Source organism: Falco naumanni, chromosome 11, assembly GCF_017639655.2.
Source record: "Falco naumanni isolate bFalNau1 chromosome 11, bFalNau1.pat, whole genome shotgun sequence".
Classification (NCBI taxonomy): Eukaryota; Metazoa; Chordata; class Aves; order Falconiformes; family Falconidae; genus Falco; species Falco naumanni.
The window spans coordinates 16,514,882-16,537,953 of NC_054064.1; the positions used below are offsets into that span (position 1 = coordinate 16,514,882).

The 23,072-nt window shown below is 38.5% G+C and overlaps 1 protein-coding gene across 10 annotated transcripts in view; it reads left to right on the forward strand.

Moving 5' to 3' along the window:
• EVI5 (ecotropic viral integration site 5) overlaps positions 1-23,072 on the forward strand; it is an 82,939-nt gene that overhangs the window by 2,167 nt on the left and 57,700 nt on the right. For 7 of the 10 annotated variants that reach the window (XM_040610194.1, XM_040610196.1, XM_040610187.1 and 4 more), the window contains exons 2-9: positions 10,229-10,458; positions 14,414-14,603; positions 17,665-17,889; positions 18,928-19,002; positions 19,748-19,873; positions 20,740-20,883; positions 21,896-21,985; positions 22,094-22,191. In XM_040610194.1, the coding sequence (XP_040466128.1) occupies positions 10,310-10,458; positions 14,414-14,603; positions 17,665-17,889; positions 18,928-19,002; positions 19,748-19,873; positions 20,740-20,883; positions 21,896-21,985; positions 22,094-22,191 (1,097 nt within the window). In that variant the 5' untranslated portion in view covers positions 10,229-10,309. Of the gene's footprint in view, positions 1-10,228; positions 10,459-12,584; positions 12,674-14,413; positions 14,604-16,890; positions 16,944-17,664; positions 17,890-18,927; positions 19,003-19,747; positions 19,874-20,739; positions 20,884-21,895; positions 21,986-22,093; positions 22,192-23,072 lie in introns of those variants that run through there. The other 3 variants (XM_040610186.1, XM_040610185.1, XM_040610195.1) reach the window with 3 other exon arrangements.

Here is a 23,072-nt window from a genome sequence, read left to right on the forward strand (position 1 = left end):
ACCCAATTAAAATAGTTACTGGTGTTTTGTTTTTTTTAAAAAGCACAAATAATACATATTATAGGAGTAAATAATTTTGAGTTATCTCCTCTGAAACTCTTGAATATATGTCACTTAAGTTTGTAGATAGTATGATGAATTAAAGCTTTGTGTTGTACGTGTTTGTAACAGCTGACATCATCTGTCGGTAAGATTGTGATTCCTTTAAATTGGGAATACTGCCTTGCTTTTGTGGTAGTCATTTGCTTAAGTGTCTGTAGTTGCAGTGTGTCCTTTTCTTCACCAGCAAGTGGTGATGGGGATAAATGGGTGGTGGGTTACCAGGAGTGCCGGAGCTCCTGTATTGCTTTGCTCATGTTTTGTGCAGTTGTGATGCGCTTTTGTTGTGTGCGTGTGTGCAGAAACTGTAGTCTCACAAGGTAGCAGCAGAAGTGATTTAGTGAATCGTAGCTTTTCCTTAATTACTCTTAATGTTGTTTATCTTCCTGTGAACTCTGGAAACTATTCAATTAGCTGTGAAGTGGCGTTTCTGGGAGAGCCTGGGAAGGGTTGTGCCTGCTGTAGGATTCAGGCAATGAAGAACAGGATCTCCTTTGGGTCATGGTGACAGAGATCGTGCTTTGGTCTTCATGTTGTTTCGGGCTGTGTAGCTGTCAGCTTCATTTGCTAATTGTCTGTACAAGTGATCCTTCCGAGTCCCAGCGAGGCAGTTATTGTATATTTGGGCATGAAGTACTGTACTAGGGTTGGGCTTTACTTTCTCAGATGGGTTTTGTTATCAAAATCTGTCATCTTGTCTGATCTGTATTGTTTTATAAGCTATTGAAAGTCTCAAACTCCTGAGTTTTCTTGTGCCCTATTGTCATGACTAAGTCTCAGTGATTCTTAGCATAGTATTAAATACCTGCTTGATGACATCATAATGTGTTCTTGATCCTTTTCAAAAAAATGGTTAAAAAGTATAATTATATTGTGATGATGCAGAATTCAGACTCATCAGTATCTTATACTGTATTAACTATGTATTTTTCTTTGGTTTCATCGGCTTGGCAGATGGGGCAAGTTTTTCAGTAGTGGATTGTTGTTGCCGAAGTTTACCATGCACATCTAACTAAGAGGATGTTAGAAGAGTTTACTGTTATTTTTGTTATAGAAGGGTAGAACTATTGAATGTTGCTTAAAATGGGTGTCAAAAACTAGTACCTACCATTTTGAATGTGTACTGTCCACATCGCTATATAGAGTGACTTTGTATAGAAGTTAGTTTTACATCTCTAATTTTTCAGGTATTCTTCTTGATTATACATAGTTCAAAAACCAAACTACTTTCAGGCATAGTAAAAAGAAATTCCAACTTCCATGCTCTCTGAAACGGCAGAGCTAAACCCCAATATTCATTAAGAAAAGTAATTTAATTTCCCCCCCCCACCGCAGAATGCATTGGTGGAATTTTATTGGTTTGGCTGAAGCTTTAGCAAGTATTTCTTAGCCCTTTGGAAAAAGAATCGTGATCAGTCTTTCTAAAGAAAAAATGACAAAGGCAAATTGAAAGTCGATAATAAGACAATTACAGACCATGATAGAATGGGTTTGGGATTTTTACATAATCTTTTTGGTGTCATAAAACTGGCACTAAAAATTATCCGTGTTTCATTGATCTTCCTTGCATTTTTCCCCTAGTAGGCCTTTTTGAAAAAAGTAAATAGGCTCTTTTTTCCAAAGGAAACTGTAAAAGTCAGTGGTCAACTAATCAGAAAACAGCTGACTTAATTTGATGATGAGTAGACATATCATTTCTCTGAAAAGCCATCTCCCTTTTCTTTATTCAATAACTGAGGAAAATTAGTTTTCTTTGAGTGGTGTGCTCAGAAAAGGCTGCAGGAGCACTGTTACAGACATCAGTAGTGTGGAGGAAGACCCTTCTGTAGCCATAAAAATATATTTGCTTCAGGTTACACTGTAAGTGCTTGTGAAGGCAAGTTGTGGATATACTAAGTAAATTGGTGGGCAAATTTAAATGTTATCACAGATGTTGGCACGGGTTGTGTTAAAAGAATTGACTATTGATGTGTGCACCTGTGTTTGAATCTGCATTGCTTACTGAATAGTTAATACAACTTTCCTATGTGGAAATTACTAAATTGGTTACACTTCTCACTTTTAAAACTATTTTGTTTCTTGTTCTGTCAGCAGCTGCAGGTTGCAGTAACTTTTTGGCTCACAAGTAAAGCTGGTATACCAGTCAGTAATTTTAGAAACTGGTTTACTCTTCTGAGTTTGAGTGTAACTGATAGAAAGTTGACCTTTTAGTCAATCATTTAAAGGAAAGAAGAGTAATACCCTGAAGGTGGGGTCTCACCAACCTCTGTCACTTTATTTGTGTAAAATTCTACTAAGTAATTAAAGAAGTTTCAAGTGTTACTATATTTTGTAAGGCCATGCCTATGTTCTTCAGTTTCTCCATCAAGTTTTATTTCATATGTTCCATTGGAAAGGGTACAGCTTGGTAAATGGGAGATGAGCATTTTGGTTCTAGCCTGTAGATTGTGGCATGAGTTTATCTCTGTAAATAAGGAGAATTACACCTAGAAAACACTTGGGCTGCCAGTACATTAAAAAAAAAAAAATATATGTTGCCTGGAACAGTGTGTTTTCATGTTGCCAGGTATTGGATTCTTTTAAACTTACCAATTTAAGTCCTTGCAAATTTTGTATACTTTTTAAAATGAAGAGTTGCGTTAAAAAGGGTGATTTTAATTAAGTCTCAGTGAACACTTAAAAATATGACTTAGTTGTTTCTCACATCCAAAATATGGACCTAAGACTTTAGTAAATGTAGCTGCATTTATATCCTTTTGTTTGTTTATTTTTGCCAAAATGTAGTTTAGATGCTAGTCCTGGCTCCTTTCCAGGAGGAAGTTGGCTAAAAGCAGCACTAAGGAAGCTAGGCTTCAGGGAATGAGTAGGAAAGTAAAATTTTTAGAAAGGGGTTTTAATGATAAACATATGTATCCATCAATGTGTGTTACTTTTTTTGTAAATGCCTGATGATACTTGAACTGCAAAGAAATTATTAAGTTGCATTTTATTAAAAAGAAAAGAAAAAAAAAAGAAGAAATATTCCTATCTAGTGCATAAACAAACTGACTGCAGGAGTTGTTTTTTATTTTAGCTGATTAATCTGATTCTTCCCTCTGTTTTGTTAGCCAAGGGGTGGTCCGTCAAGTATATGTGTGTGTCACTTGGCATGCTGAACCTCAAATATAAAGATGTTTTCCAAACCGAGGTCTAAGAGAACAAAGGAAGTTCCCTGTTGAAGCTTTTTGCTGTCCAGTATTTTCTCTTGCGACTCTGAGGAGCTCTCGGCCATCTTTTGTACAAAAGTACTATATCTAATTCATGTGCCCTGGGAAGAAGGTCTCTATGAGTTCCAGAAGGTTGTGACATTCCTATGTTAGATTTGAATTTTTTTTGATAAAACGTGATCTTTAAATGGGTGGAAGATAGTGTCTGCAAAAGCACCGTGGTTTGTCTTCTCAGCTGGTGTACCGGGACGTTGGCTGCCAGGCTGTAAACCATGCTGGGCTTCAGAGGTAAATGAAAACCTGGAATTGTTCTTGGAAATAAATAGAAATCAATGCAATTTGGTCAGTGATTGAAAGGTTATTCATGTGACTTTGAGCAATGTTTTAACCTTTATTGGATCACTGCAATGTTTCTAATGAAGTACCTTCTTAAAGCATCTTATCTGTTAGGTTGTGATGTTCTGTAAATGAGCTTGCAGCTTCAAGTTTCTTGTTTCAGATGTTTTGGGACCATCAAAACCCCAACATGTTAAGAGTCTGAAGATGACTTCTAAACAGTGTGTATTTACTACATGATACTACAGAAAGCTTGCTGATAGCTGAAGATTAACACAATGTAAAATGTTATACTGCTTTATTCTTTGTATTCAGAAAGACTTGGAGAGCTAGTGAATATCAAGCGAAATGGAAGCTGTTGGATGCTAGCCATGATCATACTCCTGATTATTTTAAGGTGATACTACAAGAAAAAATAACAATATAGGAGTAAATCTGGACTTTTTCCTCGGACTTTTTCCTCGGACTTCAGCAGAAATCAGTTATATGAATTTGTAGTTTAAAAGATATAAATGATGCTTATAGTGAAACCATGACTGAGCCCTAAATTAGGATTTTTAGTTTGTCAGGAAGCATGATAACAGGCTGGTTCACCAGCTACCTCTCCTGCATTTGTCATTGACTGAGTCAGTTTCATTTATTCTTCAGATGTTAAAATGCTAGTAGCTTTTTCTGAAGCAAGCAGGAGACTGGGTCGCTGGAATGCTATATAACTGGCTTGAAAACCACATACACAATTTCAGCTCCAATTATGTGAGACTTTACGTAGAATAGTATGAGGGTTACTTCCTGTGTTCTGGAAGTTCCCATTTCTTTTTCTTTTCAGGAGGAGAAGAAGTAGTAGAGAGTATATAGCATACGCAGTAGTGCTTGTGTAAGGCTTGCAGTTACTTTTACTTTGTCATATGGTAAGAATAGTTGAGACAGTATTTTGGCTAATTCAGGTAACTTAACCTTATTACAGATTTTCCTCAGGGAAATGTAGAATATAGGTATTAAGCTAATTCAACATGTACATTGAAATATCTTTTAAAAGAAATCTAAATGTACTTTTTTTAGAAAAACAAATACTGTCTGTCTGGCGAAGGCAAAAAGATGTGGTAGTGCTTTTTGGGCTTACTGTAAGGTGCTGCACACTACGTTGGGATTCTCAGGGAAAGGGATTTATATAATTGTATGTAAGGTGGGCTGCTTCGGTCTACCTTCAGCTAGCCTTACTTAAAGTATTTCGTATGCTGCTCCACTGCAGCATTCCTTTGAGTAACTCAAAAATCTAAGTACACTATTGTACTTCTTGGTAACAAAGTGCTGTAATTAGCAGCTAATTAAAGATACTAAGCATAAAGTTGAGATACTGAATTTCATGCATTTTGATTGGCATATATAAACTGCACATTATATGTGTCTGTTTAATATCAATATAAAATCTATCATCTTTGCAGTAGCTTAAAGTACATAGCAAACAAGTCTGTGCCTTGCCTGATGGCTGACCAGCTGGGTGAGAATTGCTGGTACTTCTCTTTTGCTCATGGGCAACTGCAGCAGAGCAGAAAGTCTGTAATAGTTACATCTTGTCCCCCTCTTTAATATTTATTAAAGATAAATATTTTCAAACTCATTATCACACATTTATTTAGGAGGAGTCTACATGGTCTTAGGCAGGCAGGTGCAAATGAATGCTTCTTGTGCTCTTGGTCTGTGGGCAAACTGAGAGCGGTGTAGGTGTTCATATGGCTCGGAGCCCCGATGGATGTACCTGGTTAGGAGCTGGATGATGCCTGCTCGGTCCTCTGTGTCCTCCTGCAAAGGGAAAAGGCAGCATACCCCTGTACCTGCTTGCCTCCAGACCTGGCCATCCTCAGCAGTAAGTGTTGGTGGCCCTGGGAGTAGACCAGGAGCAGCATTCGTGTTCAGTGTCTGAACAACTGACAGGTTCTTGAGTGAGACCCCTCAGGGGAACAAGCACATTTTTAAAATTGATTGATTCTGGTTTTGATCATACATTAAAAATAATTAATAATGGTTTGATAATCCCGATGATGCTCTTGATTTGGCATGCTTCGCAGGCAGTTTTGTACTCTTCAAATGTAGCTTGAGTTTCAGCATCTGAAGAATGCTGGGGTTAAAAAGGCAATCGATTCTCTTTGAGTATTTAAAAAAAAACGGCTGAGGTGAGCTGAGCTGAGCAAAGAATACTGTTAGCTGGGGATTCCAGGCTGGGCTGGTTAGCTGAAGGGATGGAGAGCTGGTGTACATCTGGGGTGTAACTGGGAGTCAGCAGAGCCTGGGCTCAAGCTGTCTGCGTAGCTGCCGCCTGCGGTACGCAGTGTAGCACAGAAAGGTGCCAGGTAGGGCAGTTTTACAAGTGGGAGCACTTCAGCGGTAAGGTAAGGCAAGGCAGAACAGAATGGCAGTAGTGTATGTGTATGTGCTTAGCGAGAGGACGATGGCAAAGGCAAAAGTCCTATCTCGTGTAGTTAGATTTGTTGCTGTGACCTAGCTAAGATTTTTGGGACAGGCACTGTGGTGTATCTGGCTGTCCTTGTCAGTGCTACAAACAGCTGAGTACATGACTGTGATCTCTTCTGCAGTAATGAAGAGTAGCAAAGGGAAGGACGCTTCCTAACTAAAGCGTGGAGCATCGTTGTTGTAGCCAAAAGGGAGACACTGCTGCAGGGCTGCAGAAATAACACTGGTTAAATAATAACCAGTTTTTAAAAGAAACATTTGTGTAGGAAAGCCTCGAGGACATTCTGTCCAAAAATACAAAGAAAAGTTTGAAGGTTTAATGATACTGGCTTTCTCGAGTCTTTCCAGAATGCTGTGTAAAGCAAAATCGCGTCTCTAAAGCAGGGAGGTGTTAAACCAAACGCTCATACAGATTTTCCTGTTTCCTGGAGTTGGTGATACCCAGTGAAAGCATCTGCCATTGCTCATACTGAATTTATTCTCACTGATATAACTAAAGGCAGAAGGACTAATTTCAACAACTTGATAGCTCTGTGATTTTTAACTGGGGGAGCCACAGTTTCTCTGAAAGGGCGGGAGTGAAGCCATTAGCTCCTTCCTAAGAGGAAGAGGGAGAGAGATACGTATCTCTTGGGAGTCAGTAGGGTTCATTTCTGTACTACATGTGTGTGCTGTCATAGCAGTGGGAGTCAGTAGGGGGGATTCACTTCTGGATTATGTCTGTTGTCTTAGCAGCGGGACACAGATTTCTTGTTGCGGGGATTGTCAGCGGAGAGTGGGAAGTAGCAGTGGTCTGTGGTTTAGTGACAGCTGAGTACAACTACCCTGTTAGCTGGAACAGTGTACGTGGAGTTGAAAAACTTATGATGCGCAGCGGGGATTTTGGTTGTTTATTAAGAGAAGGGTAAAGAGTTGGAAGGGCAAGTAGGAGTGCTGTGCGTGTAGTTGTTAGGAGTATTGATGTGTTGCTTCTAGAAAGGTTTTCCCATTTTCAGATTCCAGTGACCTGTTTTCTGGAAGGCCTTAAGTCACTTGTCAAAGAATAACTCTATGAAATCTGTCACTGAACATAAATTTTGAAATTAACCTAGGTGAAATGATGAAATATGAAGATGCTGTTACTCTATTCTACTTTGGGAAACTGATAGTGAGCTGGTGGTGAAATGCCTTCATGTCTAGGTCCAGGAGTCTTCACTGATGGTGACAGTTTAAGAGAGCTGGCTTGAGATTATTTAGGAAACTCTAGAAGAGCCTGGCAAAGGGTGTGTAGGCTGGATTAGTTTGCTATTAGATAAGATTATTTTTTTCCTATTTAGCTTGGCCCTGGAAGACTGCCATAGCTGTTTTTCCATCAAACAAATTCTTCATGTGTTTTTGATACAAACTTCACTGTGAGCCTTTTGATCTTCAAACATTTGCTTTCTGCAGGTGTGCATTTTGCTTGCTGTATGTGCTAATGCTTTCAGACAATTGACTAGGTAGGAATATTTTTTGGGTACTAATTCTCTGAATACCTTCTAATGAAACTCTGAGCTGCTTTTAGAAACAGTAGTATTGTTAGACACGTTGTTGCATCAGCTTTAACTGCTGTCTTGCATGGTTTTTCTTAGTACCTTTCTTGACCATGCTTTTTCTTAGTAATCTTCACATAATTGGCTTCCACAAACCTCTGCATGATTTTTTTAATGCCTAATGATGTGTTATTAAACAAATACTAGTAAGATTCTTGACTTCCATTGTCCACCCCACCCCCTGCTTTGTCTATCTTCATGTGGAGTATGAGCCCCATAACACGTAAGCCAGACTTAGCTTGGATTTACTTCTTTACCTTAAGTGTTTCTAGTTGTTTTACTTTGTAAAGAGGTAAAAAGTGTATACTTTCTCTTCCTGTTTCTGTCACACAGGCTATTACTCAAAGTTATTGCTTTTCTAATATTTATATATCAGATTCTTAGAATGGGCGTCTCTTAAAACCTGCTGTGTAGGACAGTCATTTTTGCTGTATTGTTAAGATTGGCCTTGTTTCTGCCAGCATTTATTTTTGGAATAGCTGTATCGCTTGCCATATTTTAAGCAGTTTAAAGCCTTTGAGAAGATGATCAGTCTGAAGGGAGATGTATGAGTTACCTTTATTATAACACTGCTTTATTCAAAGTGAAACAGCAGTAATTTATCCTTCCATAGCAATAGACAATAAAGGATATTGACTGAGTGAAATATTAATGCATGTGTTAAATTTGAGATTTTGAAACCTCTAGCAGTTTTTATTCCTTTCTTGTATAAGGAATGGTGTCCAGTGCTAGTATTGGAAGTGATTTTTCAGATTATCTTTAAGAGACCGTGTTTTGGTTTGGGGGTTTTTGTTGTGTTTTTTTAAAAAAACCCCACATTGCTATACCTGAGTGTTCCTGTCCAACAGTGACGTAAGAACCAACTGGAACCTTTCTGATGTTAGGACCTTACTTTTCCCACCTGTGCTTTGTATCCCTGGATCCGAAGATTGCAAAATCTGTTACTGTTTCCAGAATGAATGTTAAGCATATGGAAATTGGAAACTTCTTCAGAGTCCTCTAGGAGAGGTCTTGAGTGTGATGTTGCTGGTGTAGAGGAGTGGGGTTTGGCCTGTAGTGTTCCTCTTGTTTTCTGAAGGCCTTCCTTTCGATATGGTGTGAAAATAGAATACTGATGGATTTGATTCACACAAAAGTTCATTGTAGTAGTGTATCTAAATAAAATCTGCTTTAGCAGCCAGTCACTCAGTCTCTGTACCGTGCTTCGGATAAATGCAGGGTGTGCTGAGATGGGGTTACCTTTCCCAGTTGAAACTGATTTAATTTGATTCTACTAGAGGATCTTGGAAGAGTTTTTTTCCTGTAGCTCAATGTCTTCAGTATCTTAGCAGTTACTGTATAGGTTGTACTGCAGATTTGTTTCTGACAACCATTGAGCAATGCAGTGTTTTGAGGAAGTCAGCAAAAGTCAAAATAAATAGTTGCCAACAGCACCCCTTCAAAGAAAGTTCCTCTTCGATGCTGGTTTTGAGAAGTTTTAACCTTTGGCTAGGCAGCTGGTGCTTCCTGGAAGGTGCAGCTGGATTTTCTGTGAGTTGGGTGGTGGAAGAACAGAAATCTCTGAATCACTGTAGGTCAAAGCCTCTTAGATTTTCAGTGGCTGAAGGAAGCTTTAGTGAGGGGTTCATTAGAAAATACCTCCCGGGGCTGCTGTTCGTTCTTCGCCTACTGATCAATGAATTTGTGGGGCTGCATGACTGGTCAAAAGAAGTAGCAGATTATGATCAGCTGCAGTCAACCTCCTCATTCCTGAACCTGCAGTTTCACTGCCTGCCTGCTCAGAGCTCCCTTCTGCTCTTATTACACCTCTCACTTTTCTTCCGGGACCCCTCGAACCCCAGGCTTGGCCAGGTGCTGGCAGTGGGATCAGGGTTCGAGGACACTTGGTGTAGGGGTGACCTGAAAAGAAAGTGAGGAAGGAAAAGAGCTGGCAGCATGAGACCTTAACGAGCTGTTAGAGATTCGTAGACATAAGTTCTTTGTGACTGTTTTCTGCACGTGTACAGATGCTAGAGGACCTTTTGCTTTGGTGTAGAGTAGAAACGTGGTGCCCCTGCTCCTCTATCCTGCCACTGTAGGGATTAATAAAGGTGAGCAGTGGGAGGTCCGGAGTGTTTACCCTGGTATACTTGTACTGCTCCGGTGTCCGTTGGTGAAGTAGTTGACTGTATCTATTTTCTACAGTTTCTGTGCCATTATTATATAAAACATCTCAATAATTTCTATTTATTTTTGTAATGGGAAGTCTGAGCTGATCCTGTGGTATTCCTGTACTGCAGAAATGAGCTTTGTGAGTATACGTCAGGAATTCCTCAAAGTCTTTCTTTGTGGATTTGCAGCATGCATACATGTTACTTGTTCTATAATATTATAATGCTGTCGATGCTTGTACTGCTTCTGGCAGTCACATGTGTTCTGGAGAAAAAATCTCAATGTCACTTCATGCATATTGTATCTTTTTTTCCCTTTGTTCAGTACAGCAGGTTAACTGAAAATAAGGTGTTAAAAAAAGACAGCTATTGCATCCTCTGCTTTTTGTCATCACAGGTGGCGACAGACAAGGTTGCAGGAAAGCTGAGCTCTACTCTCTCATGGGTGAAGAACACTGTATCGCACACCGTCAGTCAAATGGCCAGTCAGGTGGCAAGTCCATCGGCCTCATTACACACTACATCCTCCTCTACCACTCTGTCTACACCTGCATTGTCACCATCCTCACCAACACAGCTGAGTCCAGACGACTTAGAATTACTCGCTAAACTTGAGGAACAGAACAGGTGAATGGATAACTTTATTTTTTTTTTTTGTCCTCTTACTGTAATGAGACTAAAATTGGTTTATTGCAGTTTCAGCTTAGAGGCTGTTAAAGGTGGGTTGGGTAAAAATTTGTGGCACAACATTGCAATTTCAAGGCCCCAAGGTTTAAGAACTTTTGTTCTTGTGCTGTGTTTTTATGAGCTCTGTTTTTGTGGAGCTCTAAAAGGTGGTGTTCTCTCCTGGTTTTACAGGAGTGTTTATAGCTGCCTCTGATCCTAAGAAATGACACTGGAGCCGTGTGGTTTTCAGTATCCAATTTAAAGAGTATCTCAGGAATGAGACTTTCATGTAACCACTTTACCAGCTGAGATCAAACCTATAATTTGTTAGCTTTTTCAAATCTTAAAGATATCTGTGTTCTGTTTTCTCTATTTTTTCCATTTTAACCCGGTTCTTGCTTTCCACTGTATAACCCATTATGTTTAGAGATAGAACAGTGTTCAGCTGTCTTCCTGCTGTTACACTAATGGTGGCAGATGCATTTCTTAATTTCATGAAAAGTAAATTCCTCATCAGTCCTTTCTTCTCATCCAGGCTTTTCTTCTGTGTATTAAGCAACGGTTTTCTTGGCAGCCTTTCAATGAGTGTGTATTTATCTGCACCATCTACAGTTCAAGATGCAACTTTCAGTTGGATCAGTTGCTCTTGATGTGCACAGTGATTGCAAACTGGCAGTCTCACTAAGAAATAAGATTGAGCTGTGTGATTTCTTAATGCTGAACTGCCAGAATCTGTACTTATTTGTATTTGTGAGGCAGGACTTAAGTAATCTGACCTCTTGAAAAACTTGATTATATTTGACAAGTATGTTTCAGTAGTTCATGAGAGTCTGGCTGTGAAGGAGAACTTAAGCTCCACATAGGTGGTAAATGTAGTGGATAACTGCAGGGCTTTGCTACCTGTGAAGATTATCCCTTGTGCTGTTGTGAAGTTTGATAGTTTAGTTCATACTAGATTCTGTTCCAGCTTCTGCTAGTTGTGCTGGACTTTGTGCTGAGGCAGTTGAGGTACTCCTTTTTTTTCTTTTTTTTTTTTAACTCCGCAGATGTAGTCATGAGGGTAGTAACATTCAGTAGAGGAAAAAGTAGCTGGGAGGAGGAGGGGCTAATGCCATTGTGTCACCTGGCGTGTCCTCTCTTGTGTTCTAACAGCAATACAACTTACAGGGAATTTGTTGTACGTGTCCAGTTCTTGACTGAGAATGGAAGGCAGCTTCTAGACCCACCCCATCCTCCTCTTCTGGTTTATGAGATTGTCTCTCCTTCAAAGATGAACTTTACATAATTTTTATTATGCAAATGATTTTTTTTAAAAACCTAGTTAGAGTGCTTTTAAGAAAGCTGATCTGCGTTTAGTCTGAGGCGTTCTGCTCAGTTCACAACTGAGTGACTAACTTGTGTGACAAGCAGTAATATCTGTTCTTTGGACTGCTTATCTGTGTTGGAGTGTAATGTCTTTACATCTACAGTCACCTCATGAAGCCCTGCAGTTAGACTAGCTTACTTGTCGAAAGAAGAACGTGAGCTTGGGCTTGCTAGGCGTTCTTTTTAAAGTCAGCTTTCTTCATTTAGTAAATAAGCTAGCAAATCTTGTCTGGTTTTACTTAATTTTAGGCAGCCTTGCTCAATCCTGCATTAGTCTTGTGTGTAAATTCTAATTAGAGGCTGTCCTATCAAGTGTACCTTTTCTCATGAGATACTGCACTTTAATACAGCAAGTTAATACTCTTATGCTGGGTGCGCTGCTGTTTCAGAACAGTTTGAATCTGCATTTTAGCACAGTGGGACTTTGTTGACAAGGAATTGTTCTCTGAACACAGGGAACTATTCTTGTGTCTGCTTGCTGGAAGAATTGCTGGTGATGGATATTTTTAAAGGTTTCCTTTATTGTTGGCTTTTATGTCAATAAGGAGAGCATGAATTAAACAGCTAGAAATGGAAAAAACTCAAATTATTTCAAGAGGTGTCTTGTAGCATTCTGTAATCCAATTATACTGAACATCCCCTCAGAATAATGAGGTAGCTCGGTCCAGAGTCCTTGTAGATCTGTTTGGCATTGGTAAATCATTTATAAAGTTTTAGGTGAAAGAAAACAGTGACTAAATACCACAGAACTTGATACTTACTGTAAAAAGAACTTCCCTTTTTCAAATCTAAGGACAATGAATTTATCCAGGTAAGGTCAAATTACAGAAACTTAGTATAACTTCTATAGAAAGCTGTGAAACCTGAAAGTGACTAGTTAGAACCTTGTTTTTATAATTGTAATGTTTATTCTGTGGTTGTTTTTCCTTTGTGATTACTTTGAGTTTGATTTTTAGCCACTGTCTTAGATTGAGAGGAGTTCCATACTGTAAATTTTCATTATAGATCAGTATAGGCCGGATTTCTAAACATAAAAAAAAATGTGTTTTCCTCCCTCAAAACAAGGTTTTCTGCATTCTATTAGTATGGACTAAATTAAAATTAGTCTTGAAAAAAACTTGTGTCCTGTGTCCCCCCACCCCCCGGCAGTACTGTTTAACCCTTTTCCAAACAAAATGTTACTGCAGAGACTGTACTTGTGGTCCTCGTGAATTAAATTTCTTTTTTCCATAACTTCCATAAATACCAGTAGGTGAAAGCTGGGAACCGGGAGGGCTAGTATAAATATTACAATATAAGTCAGGTTATAATTTGTTAAATATATATAACCTAATCTGACCCTGCTGAAATGCTGGGGGGTGGTGGTGGTGGTGGTGTACCTTCTGTGCAGCTGCATTAAGAAATTATGCAACCACATCACTTGGATTTACAGACATTGGGGTGGTTGGAAGTTAAAAGCACAAATGAAACCATACAGCAAAACACCTTCTCAAGTTAGTCCGAAATCTTACTCTTACCTAACATGTAGCCTAAAGAAATTCCCCTTGTTGGGGGCTCAATATTAGTTGAGGATAAACAAAGATGCCTCTTTGCCCAGAATCCCCAGCTGCTTGCAAAATTGATGGCCATCTAACAGCTAACAGGGGAGTCTGTTCAGGCAACTTATCCAGCACTTGGCACATCTTTATGTATACCTTGCTGCCTGATAACCCCAGTTCTTCTGTCTGAACTCCATGCTTTAATTACACATTCATTAGCTATACTAACCACTTTTGTTGCCTGCTCCTCTTTCTTTAGGTCTGAGATTTTCCCCATGCATTTCTAAAACAGTGTGTTGATTTGTGAACGCTTGTTATAAAATTGCTCCAGGCTTGAATTATTCTGTCTGTATTTATACTCTCAAAAAACCAAAGGTGTAATCAGGTAGACTTTTAGGAAGCTAACTTTTTGTCTTTTCACTAAAATTACTGGCTCTCATGCACTACTGACGTTTGACACCATCACTGAGGGTATTTAACTTCTGTATGGTCTCGGTTGTCAGTCCGATGCATGACAGCTGTGGGTGTTTTCTTACTAGTGAAATCAAAGCCCTCTTGCTGGTACTTTTGCCTCAAAATGGAACTTGTGCTGTTAATCTCCAGTTGATGAGTGCGTAAGAGAGCTGGACTTGCAATGCTTCTGTACTTTCTTTAACTTGTTGTCTTTATGTATTAAGATCTAGTTCATGAGACCACAAAATGCTTGCATTAAAACCTCACTTCTCCCAGTGTGGTTGATGCATGATATGACATATTTGTCCATTTTTTAAAATGCTGGAATGCGAGCTGTTGTTCTGTCTGCAGAATTACTTGAGCTCAAGAAGAAGCGGTAATACTGATCAGTTCTTGTTTTCAAGCTTAATAGAAAAGGATGTTGGGAAAACTGTTCTGCTGAACCTTTGGGTGCATTCTTTGTAAAGAGATTGGAAGCACTGACTACTAAATGAACAGTAGTGTGTGTGGTACTGTGGCAAGAAGAGCTTGAATTTGGTTCTTGTGTGCTTTCTTTGCAGACTTTTGGAAACAGATAGCAAATCCTTGCGATCAGTAAATGGGTCAAGAAGAAATAGTGGATCTTCTCTTGTATCTAGTTCATCAGCCTCTAGCAATCTCAGCCATCTTGAAGAAGACTCATGGATCCTGTGGGGGAGGATTGTGAATGAATGGGAAGATGTGCGGAAAAAGAAAGAAAAGCAAGTTAAGGTAGCAGTTGGACAGTATATTTTTAGGATGGATTTGTAATGTGATATAAGCAATACTATTTTATCTTACTGTTGGTCTTTTTTTTTTTTTTTTTTTTTTTTTTTGAGTAAACATGTAATAGAAGCTTCCAGTTCAATGAATCTAGTTCTGTCTCTAAGCCTTAGTGCTTCCAATGTAACTGTTACCAGACTTTGGTAACAGTTTTGCCCAGCAGATGTCTCTTACTGAAAATTAAACTCATTTACTGTATATCTTGAATACTAGAGCTTTCAGTCTACCTCTAATAAGAGATTTTCTTGAATCTCTTTACTGAAGATTTGCTTCATGTTTCCAAAATGGAATTACTGCAGACCCACTTAAGGGCATCTGATAGCTAGATGCTGTGATTATTTTCCCACTGAGCAGCTGTCTTTTTAAATTGTTCTTATTGGAAGAGCTGATAATTCTACTCTGAGACTCTGGTGAGTTTAGGGTTTTTGTGCGTGCCAAGTGTGTTGACCCCAGGGATGACCTTAAGCAGAAGAACACGTAGTGAACTGGACAAACTTTGACCAGAGTGTGGCCAGTCTGGGTTAGTTGTGGGCATGAATGCCACCTCTGTACAATTACACTTTAAATTCAAACTAAAAAGCATGTAGGGCATTTGAACATATCCACATTTCTGAAGCGGCAAGTACAGCAGCGTGGGATTTTTTGTTTGTAGGCAAGTCTGTTCTGCTTTGGTTCTTTATTGGCTCTAGTCTGTAGTTTTATGTGCAGAATACAAATTTCAAGGTCTTTTGAGCGGTTTGAAATGTGTGTCTATGAATAGGTTGTGGGAAGGCAGAACAATGGGCTGAAGTAAAGTATCTTTTATGTGAAGCAGTTGTGAAGGGAGAACATGACTTGAGAGAGGAAGCAAGGGAAGAAAATTAATTCAAGACTTCTTGCTTACATAGGGAAAACAGTTTCTGGAAAGGTGTTCCCAAAAGGCCATGAAAAGAAGGCCACATGAACCTGGCAAGAGAAGGAAGTTAGATGATAATAAGGAGATCTGGTTGGATAGAATTCATTTGAAGTGCCTGCATTTGAACATTTTAAAGTGTCACAAGTATCACATGTTTTTACAGATGGCCAAGTATAATTTGGGGAGTATTTGACTAACTTTCAGTAAGTATCTAATTATATTGCTAGTGAGTTTTCCTGTGCTGTTTAAATAAATCTCAATTATTTTTTTGTTTTGTTTGTTGAAAGTCAGCCTAAACTGTGTCATTCTGCATTTATGATGGAATACCAGAACATCCATACCCATTTCCTGACTCTGTCAGTAGTTACAACTCTAGCAGCGTAGGTGTCTTTTTGTCTTGGCTGCAAAAGCTGGTCTTAAGTTATTAGATACCAGGTAAGTTTTTTCAGTTTTAGATACAGGTGTATATACCTTCCTGCATAGGTGACATGTTCCATCCTTTATGTCTCCTGATCCACTTCAGAACTCGCTTCCTATTCATAGAAGGATTCTGAAGGGTGACCTGAGTCCTGCTTTTCAGTCTGCATCATCATGTGTAGAATAGCATCATTTTAGTGCCGCTTAGTAGGTGCCTTTTCCTGCTCTTCGTTTGGGAATGTTGGAGGAATTAACCCTGTTATTCTGTCAAGCAGGTGTGTGGTAACTTAAAGCAAGAAACCACTTGCTAGTGCTTTGTTATAGTAGCCCTCAAGGCTTTAGATGGCTGATAAACAATTTGGTAGTCCATTGTTAACAGATGTTAGCTAGAGACAGATGTGGACAGCTGATGTGTTAGGGCTGTTGTCTCTGATTTGGAAATTTTTTAGGAAATAACACAGGCTGTTGTAGTTGTCATATATGGGACAGATAGTTGGAGTGGCATTATGAGGATGGCTCTGAAGAAGGCTGAAGATCTTAGGGATATGAGAAAATTGAGGTCAGTGATGCAAAACTGCAGTAGAGTTCAAGCTTAGCAAAAAACTTGAAAGCAAGAGTCTCTTTAAGTTGTCACTGTTGCATTAATCAATCTTAATGTTTGAAGAAGTAGGAGAAATATTAGGAACAAACAAGAAAAAGCAGAACCTTTGTAGAATAGGAGATTACTGTTTTCAGAATAAACTACAGTGAAAGAAACTATCCTTTAGGAGGCAGAGGACTCTTCGTAACAGTTCTTGAGGTACAAAAAAATGTTAAAGGAACTGTCTTGTCTTGAAGAGACAATCTTCTGGGTGAGCCTGATCCTAGTTGCAGAAAGTACCGCTAAGTGTGTAAACTTCCTGAATCATCCTTTTTTTTTCTCAGTTTTCAGATCAAGCAATAAGACTACTTTCTGCTTGTGATTTCTGAAAAGACAGGTATTGGGTTCTTAGGTCTGTTGATATGGGGAAGGTTTGAATTGTATAATATTTAGCAGATACTTTTTTTTTCAGGGATGATAAAGTAAACTTAGTTAATTCAGTAGATGTAAACTTAATGTTTTCAGGGTCCAGTGTGGGAAACTACATTTAAATACTTTCTTAAAAGAGAACTTGGAAATATTGGCCCACCAGAGAGATTGGACACAACTTGTCAAGTTTGTCAAATGACTTTTGATGGTAGTAACATGCAGGGTTTTTTGTTGCAGTCAGCTGTGCTACAATTAGTTCTACTTTTTATCATTTACCTGTCTAGGAAATAATTTTCAGTTGGTGATTTATCTCAATCACTGCAAATACAATAAAGGGTGTTACCTTCAGTCATCTCTTGTGAAATACAAAAGTAACTGTATTGAATTCTGGCTAATGGGAGTTCTTGTTTAAAATTGCTTGACTATTCGGTTTTTAAGTAGCTTACTGTGAATGGGGGACTACTTTCATTAGCTGATTTAGCCACTAAAAGTTACTCAGTCTCCTTACTTTAGTTAACAATCTGTCACACTAAAATTGAGGTTACACATTATAAACTGTATGATTGGTTTGTGACATGATATTGTGAGGAACTTAATTTGTTGCTGTTTTGTTCTTAGACTTATGTTTATATTGGCAGGAAGTATAAATGAATTTGTGTCATTTTTGTGTGTTTGTGTGTGCGCTTTAGGAGCTTGTTCGCAAAGGGATACCTCATCATTTCAGAGCAATTGTGTGGCAACTTCTATGCAGTGCTCAAAGCATGCCAATTAAGGATCAGTATTCAGAGCTTTTGAAAATGACATCTCCTTGCGAGAAATTAATAAGAAGGGACATAGCTAGAACATACCCTGAACATGATTTTTTTAAGGAAAAGGATAGCCTCGGACAGGAGGTCTTGTTCAATGTAATGAAGGTAAGTCAGTATTTCAGCCCTTGAAAATACATTAGCAAGAACATACACAGAAGTCTGGAAAATAATTTGCCTTGTATATAGTGAACTTGCATCAGTTTCATGTGTTTTAAGTTTCTTAAATTTACTCTAGTTGACACCGGATGGTTTAACAAATGGCATTCCGGTTTCAAAGATAGCTTTCAGATGCGGTATTCCTACAGTTTACTTCATAAGAAATTTAAAAAGCTTCATAAGTTTTCATTAAAATGAAGTCACAGGCTAACTGCTGATAGTATAATGGAATAAAGTGTGCTGTGAAGTGAACAACGTTGCCCAAGACAAGAACACTGTACATCAGAACTGGTCTGCACTTTTTAAGTGTCTCAGATCCTGCAAGTGGTAGCAGCAGATGGCAGGTACAAGCTAATGTGCAGTCGTTACAGTGCCCAGGCACAAAATGAGAATGCCACCGTAAAATGAAGTTTGCATTATTTTGTCTTAATTGTACTGGAGTTTACATTTTGAAAGACAGGCTTTTCTGTACGACATAGTTTCAACAGAAAAGTTGACAGGTTTCCAAATATTCGTAACTTCCAAAACTCTAAAATGAAGCTGCAACATGCATGGGGATCACTTTATTTTCTCTGCTTGTAAAAAAACCTGCAGTGCACAATTCTTTTTGGAAAGAACAGTTGTTCGTTTGTCTGATCTGTCTCCTATAAAAGTAGTAACCTAACGTTGCACAGTTTGTATGCCAGCTGTCTCTGTTATTTTTTGGCAAATTCCTGTAGCTGAAAACTGCATGTTTTTTTTCAGGTATTGCCTGCCTTAGTTTCAGCTTTGTAGGCTATCAGAGAGCAGAGTTCATAGCCTTTGTAGCAGCAGGTAGCAGCTAGCATAGCTGAGTAAAACTTCTCAATAGAATGTCTGTCCTCACTGGATTTGAGAGAGGAAGAGTAAGTTATTTGTAACATAACATGCTAAATTAGCATGAACAATGATTACTTTTTATTGGTAATGATGTTTTATTGTTGAGCATCTTGAAACTTTATTTCCCAGGCTTACTCTTTGGTGGATCGTGAGGTTGGATACTGTCAAGGAAGTGCTTTTATTGTTGGATTGCTGCTTATGCAGGTAAACATGATATTAAAAATGCGAACCTTTACAATCCCTGCTAGAATGCCTAATATATCATGGTGGCTTATTGGGCATTTTTATAATAGTTTTCCTTCGTCATTTTGCTACAATGGAATTGTCAAGGGCAGCTGTTTACTCTGCAAATCAAATAAGATTTATTCTCTGTGGTTCGGTTTGCCAAGAAGACACTGTCTTTGAGTGGGAGAATACGTTTATTTCTCAGAGCTAAGGTAGGTTTGCAGACTTGCAAGTTGTTTTGGTTAGTGTTGTTTCAACCATTAACAAACTTCATTTCAGTTCTATTACACTGAATCGCCTCAGAGTTCAAATGGAACTTCACCGTTGATTTGATAATCTTAAAGCTGCCTTTGTATTACTGCCTTTTGTTTTATGACAAAGTAGGGTGTAAGGAACTTGCAGACCTCCATTTCAGTTTAGAAATCACTTGATGGAATTCAAATATACAAAATTTTATTACAGTAATTGATTATAAATTTCTTAAAAAAACCTAAACCAAACACAAACTCAAAACCAAACACAAACTCAAAACCAAACACAAAACCAACCAATCCCCCCTGCCCTCAAACCACCCACCCCCCCAAAAAAAAAACCCGCCACAAACACAAGAAAATCCCATTGTGCGTGCACACACAAAAAAACACCAAACCCTCCCAAGCACTTACTCTGATATATCCTTACACTTGTCTAGAGTTTTTACTGTGCTTTTCTATTTTTAATATAGATGCCAGAAGAAGAGGCATTCTGTGTGTTTGTTAAATTAATGCAAGATTACAGACTACGAGAACTCTTTAAACCAAGCATGGCTGAGCTGGGCCTTTGTATGTACCAGTTTGAATGCATGATACAGGTACATACAAAATCAAACTTTCTCTTCAGTAACTATTAACAAAGGAACTTGGGAATTACAGTTCAAGGGCAGGCATGTCTGTTGGCTAATAGGCTGTTCTCTTGACAGTAGCTAGTTTCAGAACTTGAAAAGTAAATGCATGTGGCTGTGTGGCCCTACTTTCTTTAACCTTTGGCAGGCAGCGACTGGCTTTTAAACACTGAAGCATGGGGATTTGTATTGCTACAGTTTAAGGACATGGATGTCTAATTCTGTTTGGATTGAAGATTCTGAAAGTCAATGTCTTCATAGTCAATTATAAATTATCTTATATATATATAAAAATATATATATAAATATCTTAAAAGATGGAAACTGGGAGATACCCTCATATGTGGAACTAAAAATGGCGTTCAGATTTGGGGCGCAGAACACTTTTTTTCTTTTTTCTTCCTGGTTGGGCTGGTGGAGACAAACAGGTTTGTGTGTTGTGATCCAGTTCCGAATGTGATGGTCAGGGTGGGATGTTATGTAGCAAATGAGACACAGGTCTCTGGCTGTACCCTGGGTCTTTTCAGCTCTTTTGGTAGCCCACTCTACATGTGTCTTGGGGATTTACAAGCTTGGGACTTCCTGTTAGGATCGGGAAGTGTTCCCATAATCTCTGCTTTGCAGGGTGGAAGTGCTGTAGGGCTGTCTGTGCTGGGACTTGTGTAGCATGGTTCTTGATGAGTAATATTGTTCCTAGTCTTGTGTTATGAAGCTGCTGTCTGTACTAGATATCAATTATTTTCTTCTTTTAGTCAAAACTTGACAAAATCATGGATACACTGAAACTACCAGCAGAAGTTTAACGTGTATTTTTTTTTCATCGTTTTTTCTTTCAGGAGCATCTTCCAGAGCTTTATGTGCACTTTCAGTCTCAGAGTTTCCACACTTCTATGTATGCGTCATCATGGTTTTTAACTATATTCCTTACAACTTTTCCCCTACCAATTGCAACAAGAATATTTGATATCTTTATGTCTGAGGTAACTACTCAATACTCATGTGTTCTATTTCAAGAGCAGCTGTTAAAAGTAGTTATTTAGGTAGTGGTATAAACCTCATTATGAGGGCAAATCTCATAGTCTTGCTTTTTAGTCGTTATGCTCATCGGGTTATTTTGTAGGGGAAGGTGTGTATGTAGTTTGTCAAGGAAGAGCAGCTGTATCTTTGAATGTAGGTGCTGCATGCGTATTTGCACTCCAAGGCTTTTGAAGAGGTAGCAAACCTGTCAGTTCTGGGTGCAGCAAGAGCGTTGCATAGAACAGGGACATCAGTTTCTCAGTGTTATAGTAAGTTTGGGGTGGAAAGTAATGCTGCTTTCAGGCCAAAGTTAAAGCTCCATGGGGATTAGCAGGCCAAGAGGAGGGAGTCTTGGCATCTTTTGTTGTCCAGATGACAAACAGTAGCCAAAGAAATTTATGCAATTATTGTGTCACTGTCACAAAGACACCTAAATTAGTTTTGCATGGTTGTAACTGGTAACAAACCACAGCGTCTAGGTCATTTATGCTCTTTCTATGCAATCATCTTCTAGAAAATAGTAAGACAAAGGTGGATCCTTTCAGCTTGTGCTCAAGAATGTCCAAGACAGCATATATCAGTGAGACGTTCCCTTGTATCAGTTTAAATAGCTTAACTGAGTTATACTGTGGCTTTTTTTTTTTTTTTTGGGGGGGGGGGTGCGAGGGGAGGCTTTTTTGAGAAGGACCTGGGGGATTGTACTAGATGTATTTAAAATGTTTGATAAAGCTGACAGAAGACCTGTTACTCGATGTTTTACCTTAGCACTAGCCTCTCTGAGAGGGGGTCTGACATCAGGACAAATAGCCAGACTACTCCCTGGGACAAAATAAGAAATTCAGAGTTTTTTCAGTAGCCCTTTTGCTTGTTTGGGAAACTGGGTGACATGTCCACCATTAGTAAATAGTAGAATCGTTCTGTACTGTTGACAATGCCATGAATAATTGTTGGATACTTCTTAACTTCTGATTTCAGGGTTTAGAGATAGTATTTCGAGTAGGTTTAGCAGTACTTCAGATGAACCAAGCAGAATTACTACAACTTGACATGGAAGGAATGTTACAGGTAAATTAAGGTTATAATAATTGTAAGAGATGTCTGAAGCATGTAATGGTGTGTGTATTTCCTTGCAGCTATTAATTACATGTAATCTTGTGCTCTGATTGCTTTTAGCACTTTCAAAAGGTCATTCCACATCAGTTTGACAGTGGTCCAGACAAATTAATCCAAGCATCTTACCAAGTCAAATACAATGCAAAAAAGATGAAAAAGTAGGTATAACATTTTGAGAAAATAGATTATGCTGTTGCTAAGAGCTACTGTTTGTCTATCTTTAAAACTAGTTACTTGGTATTTCATTTTGAATTTTCCATCATCAAATTTTTTGGTGTTTTATACTCTAAACTGAAGTTCTGTCTGCCAGAAAATTTTTCTAAAGCAGTATTTGCTATTTTTCTAAAACATAATAAAGCCATATTTCATTTTTTAAAATAACCTGAAAAGCTTTTGAAGAAAGCTGCAACTTACGGGGAATTACAGCACGACTGTAAACAAGATCTGAATAGAAAAAGAAGCGGGGGTCTGGTGTGGTTTGTTTTTTGTTTATTGGGGTTTTTTGGGGGGTGGGGTAGGTGTGGGTGTTTGGTTTTTTGAGGGTGAAGTGGGGAAAGGTTAAACTTCATGATTTGGCCTAAATTCTTAAGACTTTAGTTCTCAGGAACTGGAGAATTATTCACAGTGCTGAAGAGTGCATGTATGGTCAAGATCAGTGTTGTTTAAAATAGAAATTGGTGAAATTTTGTAATAACGTTGGTAATTGTAAAATAACTTTCATGTGGAGTTTGAAATACTGAGCATGATATGTTCGGTTTTTTTACAGTTAGTTGTGTGTCTTGTCTTTTCTGCATTTGGTAAATTATGTTTTGATAAGCCAAGCAGCACATATTGTGCTTTTTCCAGGGTTAAGTTTGGTGATTCTGCAGTTGGTTGTAATGTATTTTATATTCCCTGTCCTTGCACTGTAGATTGTGCTAGGGTCTTTCAAGTTGAATTTTCCAGTCCTTCTGTCAGCACCCTATGATCAGTGCTGTAGAGTGAGCAGTCGTCTTTAAAACAGTAGTAACAAAGCTTTCAGGAAAAAAATTTTCTTTGA